This window comes from Tachysurus fulvidraco, chromosome 24 (genome assembly GCF_022655615.1).
Source record: "Tachysurus fulvidraco isolate hzauxx_2018 chromosome 24, HZAU_PFXX_2.0, whole genome shotgun sequence".
Lineage (NCBI taxonomy): Eukaryota > Metazoa > Chordata > Actinopteri > Siluriformes > Bagridae > Tachysurus > Tachysurus fulvidraco.
This window is the reverse complement of record NC_062541.1, coordinates 7,970,845-7,989,267: the sequence shown is the minus strand read 5'-3', so window position 1 is coordinate 7,989,267 and position 18,423 is coordinate 7,970,845. Positions and strand designations below refer to the sequence as shown.

Genomic DNA, 18,423 nt, shown 5'->3' with positions numbered 1-18,423 from the left:
TTTCAGTAGCTGTTTGTGTGTGTGTGCTTACAAGAATGCGTATATACACAATACACACCTCTTCACTACTCGTCTTTCACTGTGTGTCCTTGTGGTGTGTATGTGTGTGTGTGTCTTTGTGTTAATCTGTGCGTGCTGAGTAGTGTTCTTTCTAATGTAGGTCAGTAGAGGCTGCTCCACTCCGCTCCCTCCCTCTCAGCTCGGGTGCAGTGTGTGTGCTGTGCTGTCTCTATAGTAGGAGAGTAGACTGAGCCATGAGTCTGTTCTTTCCCTTGTAATCCAGAGGGATAAAGCAGGGAGGCTGCCACGGTGGGAGATTAGGCTTTCCCCGGCATGCCGCTTGGCTTGAGGAGTGTATTGAGCCACATTTGTGATCCTAGTTATAAGCTGCAGCATTATTAATCCTTACCGCCAAACTGGCAGCATCGGACATCCCATAAAAACAGTCCAGTCACTCCCCTTGTGTCTGTGTTCCAAAAGAAAAAAGGTCCAAGAGAGTTTGAGCTCTTCAGGGTTCACTGTCAGTTTTTTAACAGTGTTGCTTTAAAAACGAATTTCAGCTCTTCCTATTACAACTAACAGAAGTGTCTTTTTTTCGAATGTGATTTCTCAAACCCCGCCCATACTTGGTTACTGTTGCCATGTAGGTCAAATTTCTGAAAATGTAGATTAGTTTGAATGTTTGAATAAATTTGCAACTGCAAGACAGTTATTTTACAGGATTTCATGGGTCCTTACATTAAGTAACATTATTTAGCATATTAAGTAACTTTGACAAATGACAAACATCAGCATTAATAAACCCTCAGTTATCATAATAAAGTAACAACTGAGGAATAACATGATAGACTAAAATAACCTATGATAGGGCAAAATGATATGACCTAACACTAATTGGAACTACTGTTAGCAACTTGGTAAATGTTGATAATTTTTATATAACAACACAGCCCACAGTGTATTAATGAGAAAATAAATGCAGCTTGTCATGGTACTCACAAACTCAATTGTATGCAGACTCTCGCATGTCCAGAAACGTTTTTAACTGACTGTTAAAAAGCACCGACACCTGAGAATATTTCCATAAATAACATTTTTATATATAACCAAGGATTAAATACTTTACTTTGTTAAACAAAAACACAGCCTGTTTACTATTAGCGTTAGATTATACAGAATGTCTGCCATACTCTGCAATTTATTGGAAGGAACTGTTAATATAGAAACCACGAAGTATTATAACTAGGGCGTTAATATATAACGTTTATTATGCTACAGCTGGAAGAATTGTCAGAGCTGCTGTTAGAGGAAATTAATCAACACCTTGTGAATCAAGAATTGTGTGAACTGCACTGTGATATAAAATGAGTTAACCCATACAGTATAACATACATAACACATAAGTGTTTAAATGTTAAGGAAATATACTTTCATAAACTGATTTTTTTTCATCCATGGCACAAAATATGCCTGAAACAAGAATTTCATTAAACTACAACACAATATAAATTAAATAGTCAAGACTGTTCATTTAAATTAGAATATATTATAAGCTAATATATTAGTTGTAATATGTAATATAAAGCCTTGTGTTATAGTTCATGGTCACTTTAGTGTGAATTAATGTATAGCATTACTGGTTTATGTCTTAGCAAGAGCTTAAGACAGGTTCTGATAAAATAAAAAATAAAAAACAGCGAAATGCTGTGTGTGAGCTAGCTTACTTCATCACCTTTGTAAAGAGGACTAGTCTTAGCCGAACGATTTCTTACATTAAACCTGTATCTCATTTCTTAGCATGCCAGCTAAAATAAACTCAAAGCCAGCTCATGCAGGATAACTAACCAAACAGCAGAAGAAGTGACTCGCTTTTAAACAGAAAGATATTGTTTTGATGACAGTGTCAACTAATGGTGAAATCTGAAACAGCTAAACATTTGTAAATGTACAGCAAACATCACCTGGGTACTAAATGTTACCATCAGAATTGGGGAAACACTCTCTGTACCTGCTCTCTGTTTTATTTACCTGGTGTTTTTGAAGGATTTTGAGTTTTGCAAAACTGCCACAACTCATTTCACAGTTCAAAATTCAGCTTAAGAATGTTAACAAACAGTGATGAACTAAAGAATAATTGGTTGCAAAAATATCTCTCTTTTTTTTTCTTTGCCAGAATGTGTTTCCCTTTCCCCTTTATTCCAAATCTGTCTTCATTTCGCCTTTACTCCTCATTCCTTTTTTAGTGTTATTATTATATTTCACTGGAGTCACAAGGAAAGTATTTTCTGGTGTAAAGGAATGGTTCTCAGCTACAGCTGCACATTTCACACCACAAGACAGTTTAGTGCTTTCCTGCTCAATCACATGTGATGCACTGATGAATTCATCAGCTACAGTAATTAGCAACTATCCGAGAGCTAAATCTGATGTGTGGGAAGCCCAGTACCACAGCAGACTGGGTCACAGGGTTGAAATGAAGAACTACTGGTATGATCGTGTGATACGCAACTTAAGTGATTTTGCAGAGCAGTAATAATTATTTATTTTATACTTTTGAGACGTAGTTCTTAATTGCTAGCTCCTAAATAATGACTGTATTTTAGGTGCCTGATCTCAGTTCAGATGATTAGATTTGCCACTGCAATATGCTCATCTACCGACAAAGGATTATTGTAATATACCAATTTAATTATGCCAATTTATTCATTAGCATGCTTGAATGCCTTTGTTTGCTATTTATATCCATGATGAAAATAGACTGAGGGAAGAATAATAATCTGTCCAGCAAAGAATGAATAAAAGAGGAGACAAAGTGTTTTGGTCTTATAAGTGGCCCCAAATGCAGCATGGTGCCTGGTCACGTGTATACAACTTGATACTGTATGTATCTAGTTTTTCTGTTTTTTTGTTCTAGGACACTAAAATTGGTCCCATAAAAACCCCATCATGCGGTGCCTATCCACATATTTTTGGCCATATACTGTATGTCTCCACTGGAAATATGTTAAATTATTTTTTTCCACTAACTGAATATCATTGTATTAGCCACAGTTTCTCTGATTACTTTCTCTTATTAGCTAAGATGCATATCTGTTGTGGGGTAAAAGTCTGAGAAGTACTGTATGGATCCATCAATAAATTCAGGCATTATTACTTGATTTCTTTTTTCCAGCTGTGGCTGCTGGAAGAAGGTGTGCATGGGATAGGTCTGGGATTGCATGCATGCAATGACTCAGTCTGAGACAGTGCTCAGGGTCTCTTGTTGCACCCTGACACTTCTTAAATCATCCTTGCTGTTTGAAATGCAGAACAGCTCTCCAACCAGTGCTGGACAAAGCGAATAGAGCTAGAGTGGGAGCAATCAATGAAGCACAGGGAGGAATTCTAAATGAGCAATACCTCTAAAAGATCAAAGGCTGATTATGTGGTTGATCTACATGTTCTGTAGTTCACTAACATGCGCAGGCTGTTCTGCCACCGAATTAGCTTCACTGCTTACTGGGTTCACCTTCTGAAGGTCATTGTGAACAAGTTTGTTTTCATTAGCATTTATGAATTATGGAAAGGATTCAATACTGCATATTTGTGCTGCATATGTGTACGAGTGTGTATGTCTGCTGAGAGAGATAGTCATTCGGAGGGGGAGTGAGGATAGTGACACTTGAGTGCTCCATCTTTCCCTGCAGGTGGTGCCCCCTGACATACAGAGTGTGTGCCTATGATAGAAATATCTTTCCCATCCTTTTGCAACTGAATCTAAACACAATATCTGTTTAAATGCATTACTAGTTGTAACCATACATCGAATATGTATTTGTAACCTCCGTGGTTATTTATAAGGTTTTGTAAAATTGTGGAGACTATTTATCCCACGAGTGTCTAAAGTTTGTGCATATGTTTTTCTGTGTGTTCTGCAGGTTTTTGCCGCAGTCTCGGAGGCTTGCTTTCAGAGAGAAATGATTCCGCATGAATCGTGGCAAGTGCTCTCTCACAGCAGCTATGTGTTCTGTTGCTTTCAGTTGAGATCAGTGTCCATTCAGCCTTAAGCACAGGAAAAAAGCTCCCATCACCTCTGGTCTTCTCTCCACCCCCACTACCCTCACAGCAACAGCCAACCAGCAGGTGGCACAAGCAGAGAATAAGAGAAAGGTGTAGAAGGAAGGAGTGTTGAAGAAAGATATAACACTGAGAAACCACCTTAAAAAGAGGTACAGCAAAAACATTCATTATGAAGTCCAACCAAGAACGAAGCAATGAGTGTTTGCCCCCAAAGAAACGTGAAATCCCAGCAAGTACCCTTCCCTCAGAGGATAGGCCCATGGTGATGGCTCCTGCCAGTGAGAGCCAGCGTGGAGGGAACCTTGCTTGGCTGGCCAGCATGGCCAGTGGGCATGAGAGAAACAAGCAGCATACCAGCAGCTCATCGGAAGCCGAAGGCTTTCAGTCCAAAACAACAGCGTCCAGTAATGAGTCCATTCGTGCTCAAACTGCAACAACTACCATCCCCTCTGTGTATACTTCACCACTTTCTCAACAGGTGGGCACCATCCAGTACTCCCCCATGCCCCCCAACCTGCACTTTATCAGACCATCACATTCAGCACCTTATGCTAGCTGCATTTCTCCCTTTGTGCCCCCTGCAGCCACCACCACCTACACATCCACCCAGCGACACTCTGAAGCCTACTCTGGCACTACCAATTGTCCAGCATCCAAACCCGATACAGTAATTTCCACTTCAGACAGCATATCTCAACCCCATTCCACCCAGTATGTTCAAATTTCCAGCTCCCAACTCAGTGTAGTGCCTTGTACTGCATCCTCATCCCATAGCCATCTTCCCCTTCACCTACAACAGACACTTGCTCTTAGTGGGCCCTCTCATCTCCTGCTAAAGTTCTCAGATGGACCCTTGCCCAAAAAAGAAGATGGCAGACATAGAGATATGCTAAACGGTGAGCCAGAAAGGGGCCGTCGCTTCAACCAGCCCTCAGAGTCCAAGGTCAGCAGCATAGCCAAAGGGTCTTTATCCACCCAGCATCACCATATCCACCAGCGAGACCACTATGAGACCCGGCACATGACAATTCCACCAGAGTATGCACAGGAAAGCACCGGTTTGAGGAACTCGTTAGTTCTAGTTCCCAACAGTCACAACTCCAACATTGGTGATCCAGGGGGAAATCTGGACAAGCTGCCTCCCCCTCTGTCGATGGCTGAAAAAGGAGGCATCTGTGCAGGCAAGCCAGTTTCCCGCACTCCTTCCAGCACCTCTGTTTCCTTTCCACCTCCCCCATTACCTGTGGATGGTCTAAAGGCAGCAGTTACCACACTACCCCCCCACGCAGTTATCCATACCACACATAGTGCAACCGATTCTTTTGGCATCACATCCACCAACTTCTATTCTGCTCATCAGCCCATTATTGGGTACATTGCAGGTACAGGGCAGCCACAGCCGCTCAGTTACCACACCAGCCTGCCTCCACACCTGCTCATCCCAGGAACTCAGCCTGTTATTATCCCTGTAAGTGGAGCAGAAGCTACTGCCACAACTACAGCACCAACTTTTGCTGCAGCACTGCCCCATGCATTTGTGACCTCAACAGCCCCCAAAGGCGAGTCCTTTGAGACACCAGCTTCCTACCCCCACCCGACAGGTGCTGTGGTTCAGGCCCAACTGCACCTGCCTATTCTGCCAGCCTCTGCTAGTCTGCCAGCTGCTCCACCTATACCTTCCACACCCTCTTTACCACCCTACTTTACCAAGGGTTCTATCATTCAGCTAGCTGATGGTGAGCTAAAGCGTGTGGAGGACTTAAAGACAGAAGACTTCATTCAGAGTGCAGAAATCAGTAGCGAATTGAAGATTGACTCCAGTACTGTGGAGCGCATTGACAGCAGCCATACACCTAACTCTGCCATTATCCAGTTTGCAGTGGGAGAGCATCGTTCACAGGTAGGTTTGCTCTGTTTAAAAACTTTGTTGACTGTTTTACCTTGGTTTGCAGACAGAGATTTCCCAACAGAAGTGAAATCAGGTGTATAAGTTGTAAGTGCTATACACATACAGCGATGCCTGGTGCTGGGCTGTAAGGGATTTGTGATTACTCGTTTTAATGACAGTTAAGTGTGAGAATGATGATTCACACATGTAAGTAGAGTAGGGTAGTGTAGGGTAAAGTAGGGTTAATGTTGTTTCACTGAATTTCCTGAATTTTTTTTCCTGGAAAAAAAAACTGAAGAAATGAACAGAAGAAATTATACTAACAAAAGTTCTCATCTATCATCGTCCTGTCAGTCATCGCGTCTCACAGGAGAGGCTGCTTGCACTACTCGCCTAACGTCACGTGACTCCTGCCCTGCGCTGTTACTGCGGGTCTTGCCGAATGGAACAGTCGCGTGTCACTTCATAACTGTAGGGTCCGTTGTCCGACTGAAGTGAATTTATAGAGAACTGACTTTTTAGAGATGTCTTTTTCATACTAGGTTACCTGAAGGGCCAGAGCAAATTACCTTGCGGGCCAAATTTGGCCTGTGGGCCACCAATCGAATAGCCCAGGCTTAAAAGTTAGACATTTAAATAACTGAAGGACTTTAGTTTGATCTTTTCCACAAATAAAAAATATGTTTGTTGCCATCTTTTGCCATAAGATCAAAAATTTTTTTGGTCAAAATATAGTTAATTTGGTGTTCTTTGTAATAATCATGTGTTAAAGATTTGAACATTTTTCTTCAGCTAATTTACATGTTCTTGTAACCCAGGAATTAATTGTTCTACACATTTTCTATGTTAGTTACTTTGCCACAGTCATTCTGCCGCCTGTTTCCGCATGGTCCTTTGTTTTGTACTGTTTGTGTGGGATCCTAAGGCAGAATTGAGTCATCCCTTAGTTCATCTCCCTTCTGTTCGGCAGTGAGGGGGCTGTGAGAAAAATCTGTTTCATTTGTCTGTGAATTATCATTCTGGTCTCCCACTCAAACAGAAAGTCTGTCGGCTCAACAATGAGGCGCAACACAATCTACCAAATAAATTAATTCATGACATGTTGCACTGTGTTAACGGCATCTGTGGTTTCTGTGTTTTTTATTTTCCTCTCTCTCAGGTGAATGTGGAGGTGCTGGTAGAGTACCCTTTCTTTGTGTTTGGTCAGGGCTGGTCATCATGCTGTCCAGACCGGACCACTCAGCTGCTGGAACTGCCTTGCGCCAGGCTAGCTGTAGGTGATGTCTGCATTTCCCTCACTCTCAAGAACTTGAAAAATGGCTCTTTGAAAAAGGGTCAGGGGCAGATTTCAGATTCTACCAGTCTTGGGCCACCTCTTAAACCACCTTTTAAAGCACCCTCAGGAGGGACTCGCAGGGCAGCACGGCACATGGAGCAGGAGAATGGACTAGCAAAGTGTGGCAAGGAACGAGGATTAAACTCCCAGACAAGCAAGGAAAATGGAGAACTTGGTTTTGGGGAGAAAGGAGCCTGTAGAATTCCTCTACCTTCAGAGATGGAATCTATCAGTAAACCTGCAGGCCGCAAGCGGAGATGGTCGGCCCCAGAAGGTCGCAAAGTCGAGAAACCCGAAGAGGAACCACCCTTAACTCTTCCCAGGCCATCATTTATCCCTCAGGAGGTTAAAATCAGCATTGAAGGCAGATCGAATATTGGCAAATGAAAGCCATTTTGGACTCATTTGTCATTTTTGACTCGAATGGAAAAATGACCCTCACAATGTTCTTTTTTTTTTTTTTCCAGAATATTGCTTTTTATATAATTTCAAAATTGATATCTCTAAATTTTTCTATCCAGATTACTGTACTGTAGGCTAAATTAACAGCATCTACGTATCTCCCTACGAGTAGTGATAATAATTGAGTAGGTGCATTGAATATATACAACCATCTTGGTCACATAAATTTGGGACATTTGGGATATTAAAGTTGGGTTTATGATGTACTCAGCCTGACATCCTGTTCTAACATATAAGACAATTTAAAGTCACCAGAAAACTTTACATAAGAAATGTAACCTTCTAAAAAATAATTTCAGTGCATTAAAACACGGGGATACAGCTGAGGTGAGAGCCTAATTTGATTGTATCATAAAATATAAGAGCCAATCATGTTCTAATATGCAAATGAAGCCCATGCAACACTGTTTAGCAGGGGAAGGGAATGGAAATTTGTAAATCTGTGGTATTTCCAAATTTAATATTTGTAGAATCTGGTTAATTTGATGAGAGTTCTTCAAAGCAAGTTTTGGGTGACTTTAAATGATGCCTACTGAAACAACACTAGATGCTTGTGGTGCATTTGTCCCAGCTCCATCCATGTGTGAGCTTAAAAAAGGAGATCGACATGGATGACATTGCTCAGGGAGGCAGGACGGAACGCACTCCTCCACTGACTGCAGGAGTTTAAGTAATATATCAGCCATCCTGCTCCAGCAGTCTCATCTGATGTTAAGACATAGACGACAGACAATCTAAAGTCCATCACAAATAAAACTGAGGGTTTAAGACCTGGGGGTTCACCATAGATTGTGGTACCTTTTCTGAGGAAAAGAAGAGCAACCGAATGCTAAGGTGCCTGCCGACTGAGATCGAGAGAGATCAAGTAATGACATCATGCAGTGCCAGTTGCTCCTAGAAAAGTTAAAACTATTCTAATAGACCTGGAGATAGTAGAGTTTGTTTTTATATATTCACCTGTTGAACCATTTTATTTGTTTTGTTTTGTAGTTTTTTTCTCTTTTTTTTGTCTTTTTCTCTCTCTCTTTTATTATTTGCAATGAATGTGTAAACATTGCAATCAGGGGTCACTTTCAGTCAGGTAGACACCAAATGGGTTTTTGTTTATGTGTAGATTTGAGGATGGTTGACTTTTGAGCTATATGTGATTGACATTTGATTACTTTTTTTTTTAATAAGAATTTATTATTTGAGAGAAAGTGAGAGAAAGTTGTCTAAGAAGGGAGAGACAGGTGATCAAAGCACTTAACACACCTGTCAAACTCATCAGCTGGTAGATAGTTTAATCAATTTAGTTATTATAATTATTATTATTATTATTAAGTCTCAAAATGAACACAGTACTGTACGGTATGTTGTATGTGAGTGACGGTGGAATGTAGCGCTCTGCGGGAAAGTCAGATCACTCAGAACCGGGGTCCTTGATCTCTAATAAAGAGTGAATAAATGTGTGAGGTGACATGAACAGTAAGCAGAGCTACAGGAGATAGCATTTGTTCCCAGGAAGCACTTTTCTGTTTGGGTCTGTAAAGCTCTGCCTCCTCAGTAAACGGCGAGCTGAAGGCCTAGGCAGCGACAGACGCTCTTTAAATTGTAGCGTAGGCAGAGCTGGTGCAACAACTGCCATTTTAGTGATTAAAAGCGAGATGCTTGAGTGTGATTTCAGAAGTCATGAGATTGTCCAAATGATGCCATGAGGAGAGAGAAAGCGCATGTGAATGACTCTGGATGCAGAAATCTTTGTTTTGGTTCAAGGGTGTCCTATACATATGTTTGTGGAAGTGCATGCATGTATGTATTTGTATGCATAAGTATGCACACACACACAAACACATACACTTCTTACTTATATTAATATGTTATATGTCTTTTTTTGTACATTAACATGTCTAGAAATGCATATACTGTATCTTGCCTTAGTGCATACAGATAGTGTGTGTGTGGGTATGTGTGTGTACTGTGTATGTGTGAGTGTCTGTGTCATATGTTTGTTTATGTGTGTGTGTGTGTGTGTGTGTGTGTGTATAGATACACACACAGACATTACATATATATATATATATATATTTAGATATTCGACCAGTGTTTCTGTTTAAAGTTCAACTTAAAGAGAATCTTGCAGTTTGCACATCTGGAGAGGTAGTAACACGACCTTTATGATTTAGTTTTCAGCCATTGCTCATCTGCAAGGGCTGAAAGCTCGATTTATTGAAATGTAGCAGTTACTTGACAAGTTTGCTCGGCTTACTGGTCCCCTGTGGCTTTCCTTCTTTCCTCCTTCACTTATTTAACCCACAGAAACCCTTTTCAGGCCCTTAAGATGACATACTGACGTTCTTTAACATGCATACAGTGAGAGGAAGGAGGAGCTACTGTACAGCCTGACGCCTGCACACTTGTTGAACTCTCTGATTGTTGGCTTTGTTCAGGTGTATTTGAGATGGATGGATGGATGGATGGATGGATGGATGGATGGATGGGTGAATAGTTAAAGGAATGGATGTGTGATCAGATGGCTTGTTGGATGGTGGTGGGTGGGTGAACACACCCTATATATAAAAATGCTTTATTTTTTATAATAAAACAGGGTTTCTCAGATCAACATCACAACCGTGCATTTTTTATTATTATTATTATTATTATTATTATTATTATTATTATTATTTAAATTTTTAAACCCCCTTTCAAGAGTGTGTATGTGTGACGTGTGTCTGTGGTTTCACGTGTCTATGTAAACGCAGGGTGTTTTAAGACCGGAAATGAAACGGCTTTACATAACCAGATGTCACTTTATGGCTTTATGTTTGGGCCAAAATGCAGAGTTGCTTTTTTTCGTTGTCTTCATTTCCTTCACCGATTTGTGTGTTTTGGCATTGCCTGCATTTAACCTCGATTGTTTCAGCACTTTAGTGTGCTCTGTTTAGCAGCATCTCTCTTTCTGGTTACATGGTTTTGCTACAGGTATACATCACAAGCATTCCAAATAATGACATATAGCAATAACGTGAGTCTGCAGTATTCAAACCAAATAGAAAACCTAACATTTACCACAGGAACTCAGTCAGTCAGCTATTTAGCCTAATAGTCTGGCTTTGAGTTGTCATGAATTGCACAGCCAGCCCGCAGTATCTTCTTCAGGGAGAAATGGAAACATATATGCAGTGATATATGTGTCTTTCTAACCCAGCTCAATCATTTTTGTGCTAGTGACCTCCAGAGCATGTTCAGGTACCCATGCAAAGCCAGTGCACCTCGCACCAGTTTACCGCCAGCTACCTTGGCCTTTATGTACAACTGCCTGCTCTCTCTCTCTCTCTCTCTCTCTCTCTCTCTCTCTCTCTCTCTCTCTCTCTCTCTCTCTCTCTCTCTCTCTCTCTCTCACTCTCACACACACACACACACACACACACACACACACACACTCACACACACACAATCTCTCACATTCATCTAGAGCCATAGAACCCCATCAGTATTGTTTCTCTTAGCCTTTGTCTGGTGTGATATTTATATCTGGGTGCGTTTTAAGAGCGAACATGTTTTTTACAATAACGCATGCTTTATAAACAACCTCTCCTTCTTTAGTTTATTAATTCATTGGCTGAGAAGGTTGCTGTCACCAGCAGAGCAGAGAAGATCATAGTAATGGAAACTTTGTGCATGTGTTCTTTGTTTGTGAGGGTTGTGTTGTGATTGTGGAGTGATGTTAGATACGCCTTGGAATCCTGGGCCCACATTTGCAGCAGAATTGTGCAAGAATGCTGTTTTAGTCATTTTGAACCTTTTAGTGGGCTGTGTGTGTGTGTGTGTGTGTGTGTGTGTGTGTGTGTGTGTGTGTGTGTGTGTGTGTGTGTGTGTGTGTGTGTGCGCGCACTTATGCAGAGCTTAAAAAGGGAAATATGTAAATAAAGCACATAGGTCAAAAAACAGTTGCGAGTCACATGCATTTGCTCGTTTGCTTAATTATAGATCTGAACTGATGATTTCAATCGTCTTTGGAATCTTTTTCTGACTTTTAGCTCACCTTGTTGTGTAGATGTGACACATGTTGATATTTGGTGTGAGCTTGGTTTCAGAGACTAGACAGATTTCTTAGCTCTTATCAGCAAAGGCTGTACGAATCGAAGTGCAAAAACTACAGACACATTTTAGCGAGCTCTTTCCCAACCAACACTGAGTAGGAGTGTTGATGGATGTCAGAATTTTTGTCAGAGTTTCCCTACGCTGATGCACAACAGACACCCAAAGTTGATCATTGTCCTGATTCAAGCAGCTGGACTGCATTATTGCTGCAGTTGCTAGTTTTTATTTGTTTAGATTTGAATAAATAATAGTCTAAGTTTTGACCAGAATTAAAGCCATTAGAAAACTAGACTTCTGGTCCAGAATGCTTGTTTGGGTTTGGATGGGCTTCCTGTTTTATTTATTAGACACTCTACCTGGCCACCGTAGATCCAGGGGATGGAACTTTGAGAACAGTTGTGGGAAAGAGGGGCTGGTCTCTAAAGGAATTTAATTAAATACATCATATAAATGTCTAACCCACCTAATTAACCTAATGCACCTTTAAAGCACCATCATATTCATCCCAAGCAGACATACAGCATTTGTTGTACGTGCCAATGCTGTCATTCCTTTAATTTATATAATATCAAAATTGACAGAAACACAAGTGTAAACAGCACGCCTTAACACCTACCTATTATACTTATGAAAATAAAAAAAAACATCTTTTGTTTGCATGGTTTCTAGTGACGCCTGAATGCCATATATGGTGACCTGGGGGCGTGGCTGTATTTAAAAGGCAGTAACACGCACTCTTGGTATATATTAAACGTCATGATTTGTGGGTATGAGCTGTGTATACATATTTAATCCCAATTATAGTGCAGACTTTTAAGTTTGACGTGTAAAAAAAATGTTTAACGTTGATAATATAATTTCAAGATAAGATAAGATTTAAGATAATTATAATTTCATGAACGAATTTTCAAAGAAGTGTAAAAGTTTTAATGGTGTTTTCCCCCGGTTTCTTTGGTAAATGTGCAATATGTAGCATTTGTGACTTTTTCTGTGACTATATACAGCCTTGTAGGCCACGTAATCCCTGCTTATTAGGAGGTAATTTACTGATAGGGAACCTTTTGGTATTTAACTTGGCCATGACGAATCACTGCTGATTCCTATACACGAACAATAAAGAGCTTTTTTCCCTTAATGGCACTTATATCAGATACATCAGATACAAGAAATTCCCTTAATGCAAATAAAATATTCATGATCCCATTTAAACAAGTCTCCCATAATCAGTGCATGAAAATCCAAATCATTTTCCTTAAACATCATGCAGTTAAACATGATGCAGAATAGATGTAGCATGAATAGATGTTACCGTGTACTGTCGCTAATGGTTTACACTTCATTAGCACTTGTTAGCTATGTAACTGTTCCCTGTTGCTGCAGCACAAATTCTCTTGTTTCTTATTTCTCAAGTGTGTTTGAGCGTCTTTGGCCATGGAGTGGCTTTGCAGTTTGTTTTGATTTATGCGATGTGTACGTTTAACATCATAAACTTTTCCTCAGGGATGAGAAGTGTGTCTGAAAGAGTGTGAGTCCAAGCAAACCTAATATAATGCATAGTTGAAGTGTGTACTGGGTATTGTGTGTGTGTGTGTGTGTGTGTGTGTGTGTGTGTGTGTGTGTGTGTGTGTGTGTGTGTGTGTTAATCTGCTGAAATACAGGAAGCAGTCAATTCATTGGCTCTTTGAGTAGGTTTTCCTCACAGGTCCATGTGTGAGGACTTTCTGAGTTTCTGTTTGTGTATCTGCCTTAGCTGTCTGTATAGAGACTATAGATTTGTGTGTGTGTGTGTGTGTGTGTGTGTGTGTGTGTGTGTGTGTGTGTGTGTGTGTGTGTGTGTGTGTGTGTGTGTGTGTGTGTGTGTGTGTGTGTGTGTGTGTGTGTGTGTGTTTGGAAGTGTTGCTTCTCATTGTCTGTGACATCACAAACCCCGATCCTCACCTCTTTGAGTGATCCAGACTGAGAAACGCATCCAAAACCTCGTTAAAGCATAGGGACCACTTTTATTAAAAAAAAAAATAATAAAATGATAATAATAATAAAAAAAAAAACTTAAAAAATAAAAACAATTTTAAAAAAATAAACAAAAATGCACATTTTTGGTCATTGTAGAGTAGATTTTATAATACTGTTTCAGCACTTTGTAACCTGAGAAAGGCTTGGTGTCATCACAGTGCCAAGTGTTTTCGATGGTGTAACATTCATTCAATCGAGAGCATCAGGGAGAGAAACAGAGTGAGAGTGTGAGACTGTGAGAGGAAGAAATCCTGCCTGCTGTGACGGTTGCGTTTCTCTTGGTGCAAGGCTGTCTCGCTCTCCACTCGTTCCTGGGTCCAACGAGTTGAGAAGTTGAGGCCGGAGAGTCCGTATCGAGTTTGCGTGTTCCTCTAGCAACATGAAAAAGCTTACTGATATAGAACACACATGATGTATTTGCTTTCTTGACTGTGTCATGAATTGAATTCTGCTTGGGTCTTCTGTGTAGCACTCTGATCTTGTGGTTGAGGACATGAGACGTGTGTTTTAGTGAGTTTTAGTTGAGAATTTTGAGTCTGTCTGTCATCTTGTTCAAGGAGCACCACTATGTCCTTGTTTTACTGGCACAAATGACAAGAAAACAATATTGGTGCAAATCTAAGTGTTTTTTTTTGTTTGGTTGTTTTTTTTTTTCAGAAATAAAGCATGTTTTTTTTTATTCATCACAAAATCAATTCAGATTCAAAACCAACCAGGATTCCTCTGTTCTACCTGACTGTTGTTTGACATCATGTAGATGTCCAAAACCTCTGGATTAATAATTTCAGGCTGAGATATCAACCTAATCTCATCCTGTACTGTGTCTGTGCGTGTGTGTGTGTGTGTGTGTGTGTGTGTGTGTGTGTGTGTGTGTGTGTGTGTGTGTGTGTGTGTTTCGTAATATGGGTAGATAGTTTCTTATCACTTGTTATTCCTCTCCGATTCAGCTGTATCAGTGCTGGATAGTAAGCGCTGTGCACTCTGTATGGATGATGGAGGCATGGATGATGGTTTGTTGCGGTCTTTGTTACACTTAATCATGCTGAGTTGGTAAACTGACAAACACACTCAGAGAGAGGGGCCTCTGTCGCTCTGTTCTTCTGTCTTTTCTTTCACAGCTGTCTCATGTCTGGCCAGAATATGGAGGAAACAAGAAACACCTTGTAGATTCACTTTTTTTGTTATTAGTTTTTTTTTTGGAACACTAAAATTGACTGCTTGTCAATTTCAGGTCCATCGCAGCCTTGGTTTTTCCTCTAATAAGAACTGAAACCAAGGACACCGAGACGATCGTAGCCTCCAAAACGGCCGCAACATCCGACTTGTGTATAAAGCTGTTCTCTCACACTCACAGTCATGGTCATGTATCCTCTCAGCTGGTGCATGTATTTATGCATCACAGTTTTGCTTTACTCCACTTTCAGGAAAAGAAAATGAACCACTGAATATGTTGCCAATGATTGTTTGATGAGATGTCTCTGTAAATCTGTATTCCACAGAAATCAGTAAGAAATCTTTATATATAATAAAAGAAAATGGATGACTGGAGGATGTACAGATGATAGATCGGGCTTTTAAAAAACACCTCATAAAGCTGGAAAAATAATCCACATGCTTACGCTAGCGAAAAGAGAACCATTTACTCATTATTGAGCGATTAGCTGAATATTTCCCCTGTCCTGCTTTCATGGCATCCCATTTTGCTTGATTTTATTAGTCTGGTTTTGCATTAGAGATGAGCGTAGCGGGACACAGGAAGTAACTGGTCCTTAAACAGGAACGCTTGATCTCCGTAACAGTAGCGGTGTAACTCTTGGCTGCTCAGTGTTACAGATCAGAAGGAGTTTTTTTGTCTTCCACTGGAAGGGAAATAAAAGCTGTGTATAGTTTCTTTCTTTTGTTTTTCTTTTTATTTCCATTCAATGGAAAGGATCATGATGGCAGAACCACTCAAAAGGAGGAGCTCCTTTTTAGGGTTGTAGGTGGACAGAATGCTACAAGATGTTATGGTTTCAGAGCTTTGGAGTTACTGGTCTAATTGTATAAAAGACTGTTAAATGAAAACTGTTGAATGTCACATCCAGTCCCAAGACACAGTGTTCTTGGTATTGACACAGAGAAGTCAGGCCAGTAGCAAGAAGCAGTCCTGGGAGATGGAGGAATGTTTTGCACCTTACTTAGTACAAGAAGAAATGGCATATATATATATATATATATATATATATATATATATATATATATATATATATATATATATATATATAAGCATAATGGCCTGAATAGAAACTTATTTTTATTTCTTTTTTTTTGTTTGTTTGTTTTTTTTTGTTTTGTTTTTTTGTTTCCATATGCGTGCATACTCTGTACATTGTGTAAAATATTGTACTTGCACTAGCCTTTTTTTTTTAATGGAAACTAATATAAAAAATCAAGAATTGAAATTCTATTTTCTAATTGTGGTGTGTCTATTTGTAGGATACACTCACATCCGTTTTCTTGGATTTTATGGTCCCTTTCTTTGATGGTGCTTGCCAGTTTTCTAGTTAGAATTTCATTATTCAGAATAACAAAACAATATTTGATTCAGGTTGTGAACAAACTTGTTAAGAAAAAAAGTACAAATACAAAAAAACAAAAACAAAAAAAAAATACAACAAATCGTCTGTATACCAGTACAAGTTTATTGTTTCAGTATACACGTACTAATAAAATTACAGTGCCAATAGAAAAGTGTGCACTTTTTTTTGTTTGAGTCTGAGCGCTGTCACATGCATTGGGTTTAATTCCACACTGTTTATAACACAGTGCCACTGAATTCCCAAATCTGTTCAGAAGGTGTGCGTTAGTTTCATACAACCATGTAAATATATGTTTATATTAATGAGTTCATTTTCATGTTATTTTTTCTAAAGTAAAAACTGACCGGGACTTTTATAGCAGATACTTTACATTATATAAGACTAATAATAAACTGATGAAGGAAAAAAAAACAAAAAAAACGATATAATCAGTGATGTGGACGATTTTTATTAGAAGAAATTCATTAATAATGCTTTGCATGGACTGAAGAATTTACAACTTTCGCTTTCTCTGAAAATGTATTTTTGTGTGTGTGAGAGAGAGAACGCAAAAGCAAGAGAAGAATGCTTATAAACGCTTATAAAATGAGCAGCTATTTAGTGTTGCTATAACGTAAGTGATTACAGAAACTAGCTAGTCTACGTCTTTTAATAAACCATTCAAATCTCAAACGTCATTCATAAATAAATTCAGAATTCCAAGTGTAGGCAAATCACTGCGTTATAAGTGCAATAATACACTCCAGACCATGTTTAATAGGAAACTAACTGACCTCAGGCTGACCTCGGTATTCTACATCATACTGCACTTTTTCCTTCATATCTAATATAGAAACAAGGCATGCATGGATACTATGTTTTTGCCAGACTGCATACTTGCGAATTAATATGTATACAGCATAAGGGAAAATAGCTGAGTGTTCGCAGAACTGAAGTGAAATGTTCCTCTGCATGATCACTTGTCTGCGTTTAATTGGCATGTTTGTTCAGATTACTTGTATAATTGAAAGCTGTAGTCGCGCCACATGATATTTTCACACATCACAGTCTACTTTGCATTGAGTTCCATTATTTATAGGTGAAATACATCCAGATTGCTGTTATTTCAGGTCATCTGTTCATTAGTGAGTCAAAGCACACTAGGGGTACGTCACAGAGTATCATGTGGTACTGGATGTTGGATTAGGAGCTCCTTTTTTTTTTTTTTTTTTACAAGTAAGAGTACGAGTAAATGAGCATGGTATCAGACTGATAGTGGATAGCAGTATCACTATCAATGCATCTCTAATTCAAACAGCCCTAAGCACACACACGCTCTCTCTCTCTCTCTCTCTCTCTCTCTCTCTCTCTCTCTCTCTCTCTCTCTCTCTCTCTCTCTCACTCTCTCACTCACACACACACACCTATGCTTCCTTTGTGCTTTGTGTTCATGGCACTTGATCCAAACTAATTGCTGCCACTGATTTCTAGCCTTTTCCTTGTTCTTAAGGACCAAGCACCTGTTGCTAGGCAATCACAGCAAGCAAACTGTGGAAATAAGAATCCTCATGCCCTCTATTGGGAAAACCACAGCGTTAATGCAGAGGAAGCCATGGCACTGTTTTGGCAGTTCCTGATGGAGGCGGTAATGGAATGTGGGTGTGAGATGAGCTGGCTGTCTTGACTATCAGCTTGCATTAGTAGCTGGCTCATTCATTTAAATAAGTGTCAGTGAAAGACATAACCAGATCTAATCAGACACTAAAGCCCACACCATTGCGTACAGAGCAGATCTAACACAATTAGCACAGACTTGCTCTGTGCTTGCAAAGCTCATCACATCGCTGAAGTGAACAACAGTAACCAATGAAGCTCAAACCATTTAGGAGGGAAATAATTAGCTAGCAGGTGTCCTGGATCATATCATTATAGGAACGTAATTAGATTTTTTTTTATTGTAGTATAAAAATCTGATATGTGTGAAAACTAGATGATGTTAGATTTTGGATTTTTGCTTCTAGTAT

The 18,423-nt window shown here is 39.6% G+C and overlaps 1 protein-coding gene across 2 annotated transcripts in view; it reads left to right on the top strand.

Annotated features, from left to right (window-relative positions):
* Positions 1–16,571, top strand: part of atxn1a (ataxin 1a) — a 95,630-nt gene extending 79,059 nt beyond the window's left edge. For both annotated transcript variants that reach the window (XM_027175684.2, XM_027175687.2), the window contains 2 exons: positions 3,918–5,959; positions 7,107–16,571. In XM_027175684.2, coding sequence (XP_027031485.1) covers positions 4,229–5,959; positions 7,107–7,670 — 2,295 coding nt within the window. In that variant the 5' untranslated portion in view covers positions 3,918–4,228 and the 3' untranslated portion in view covers positions 7,671–16,571. The remainder of the gene's footprint in view (positions 1–3,917; positions 5,960–7,106) is intronic.
* The last annotated feature ends 1,852 nt before the right edge of the window (positions 16,572–18,423 follow it).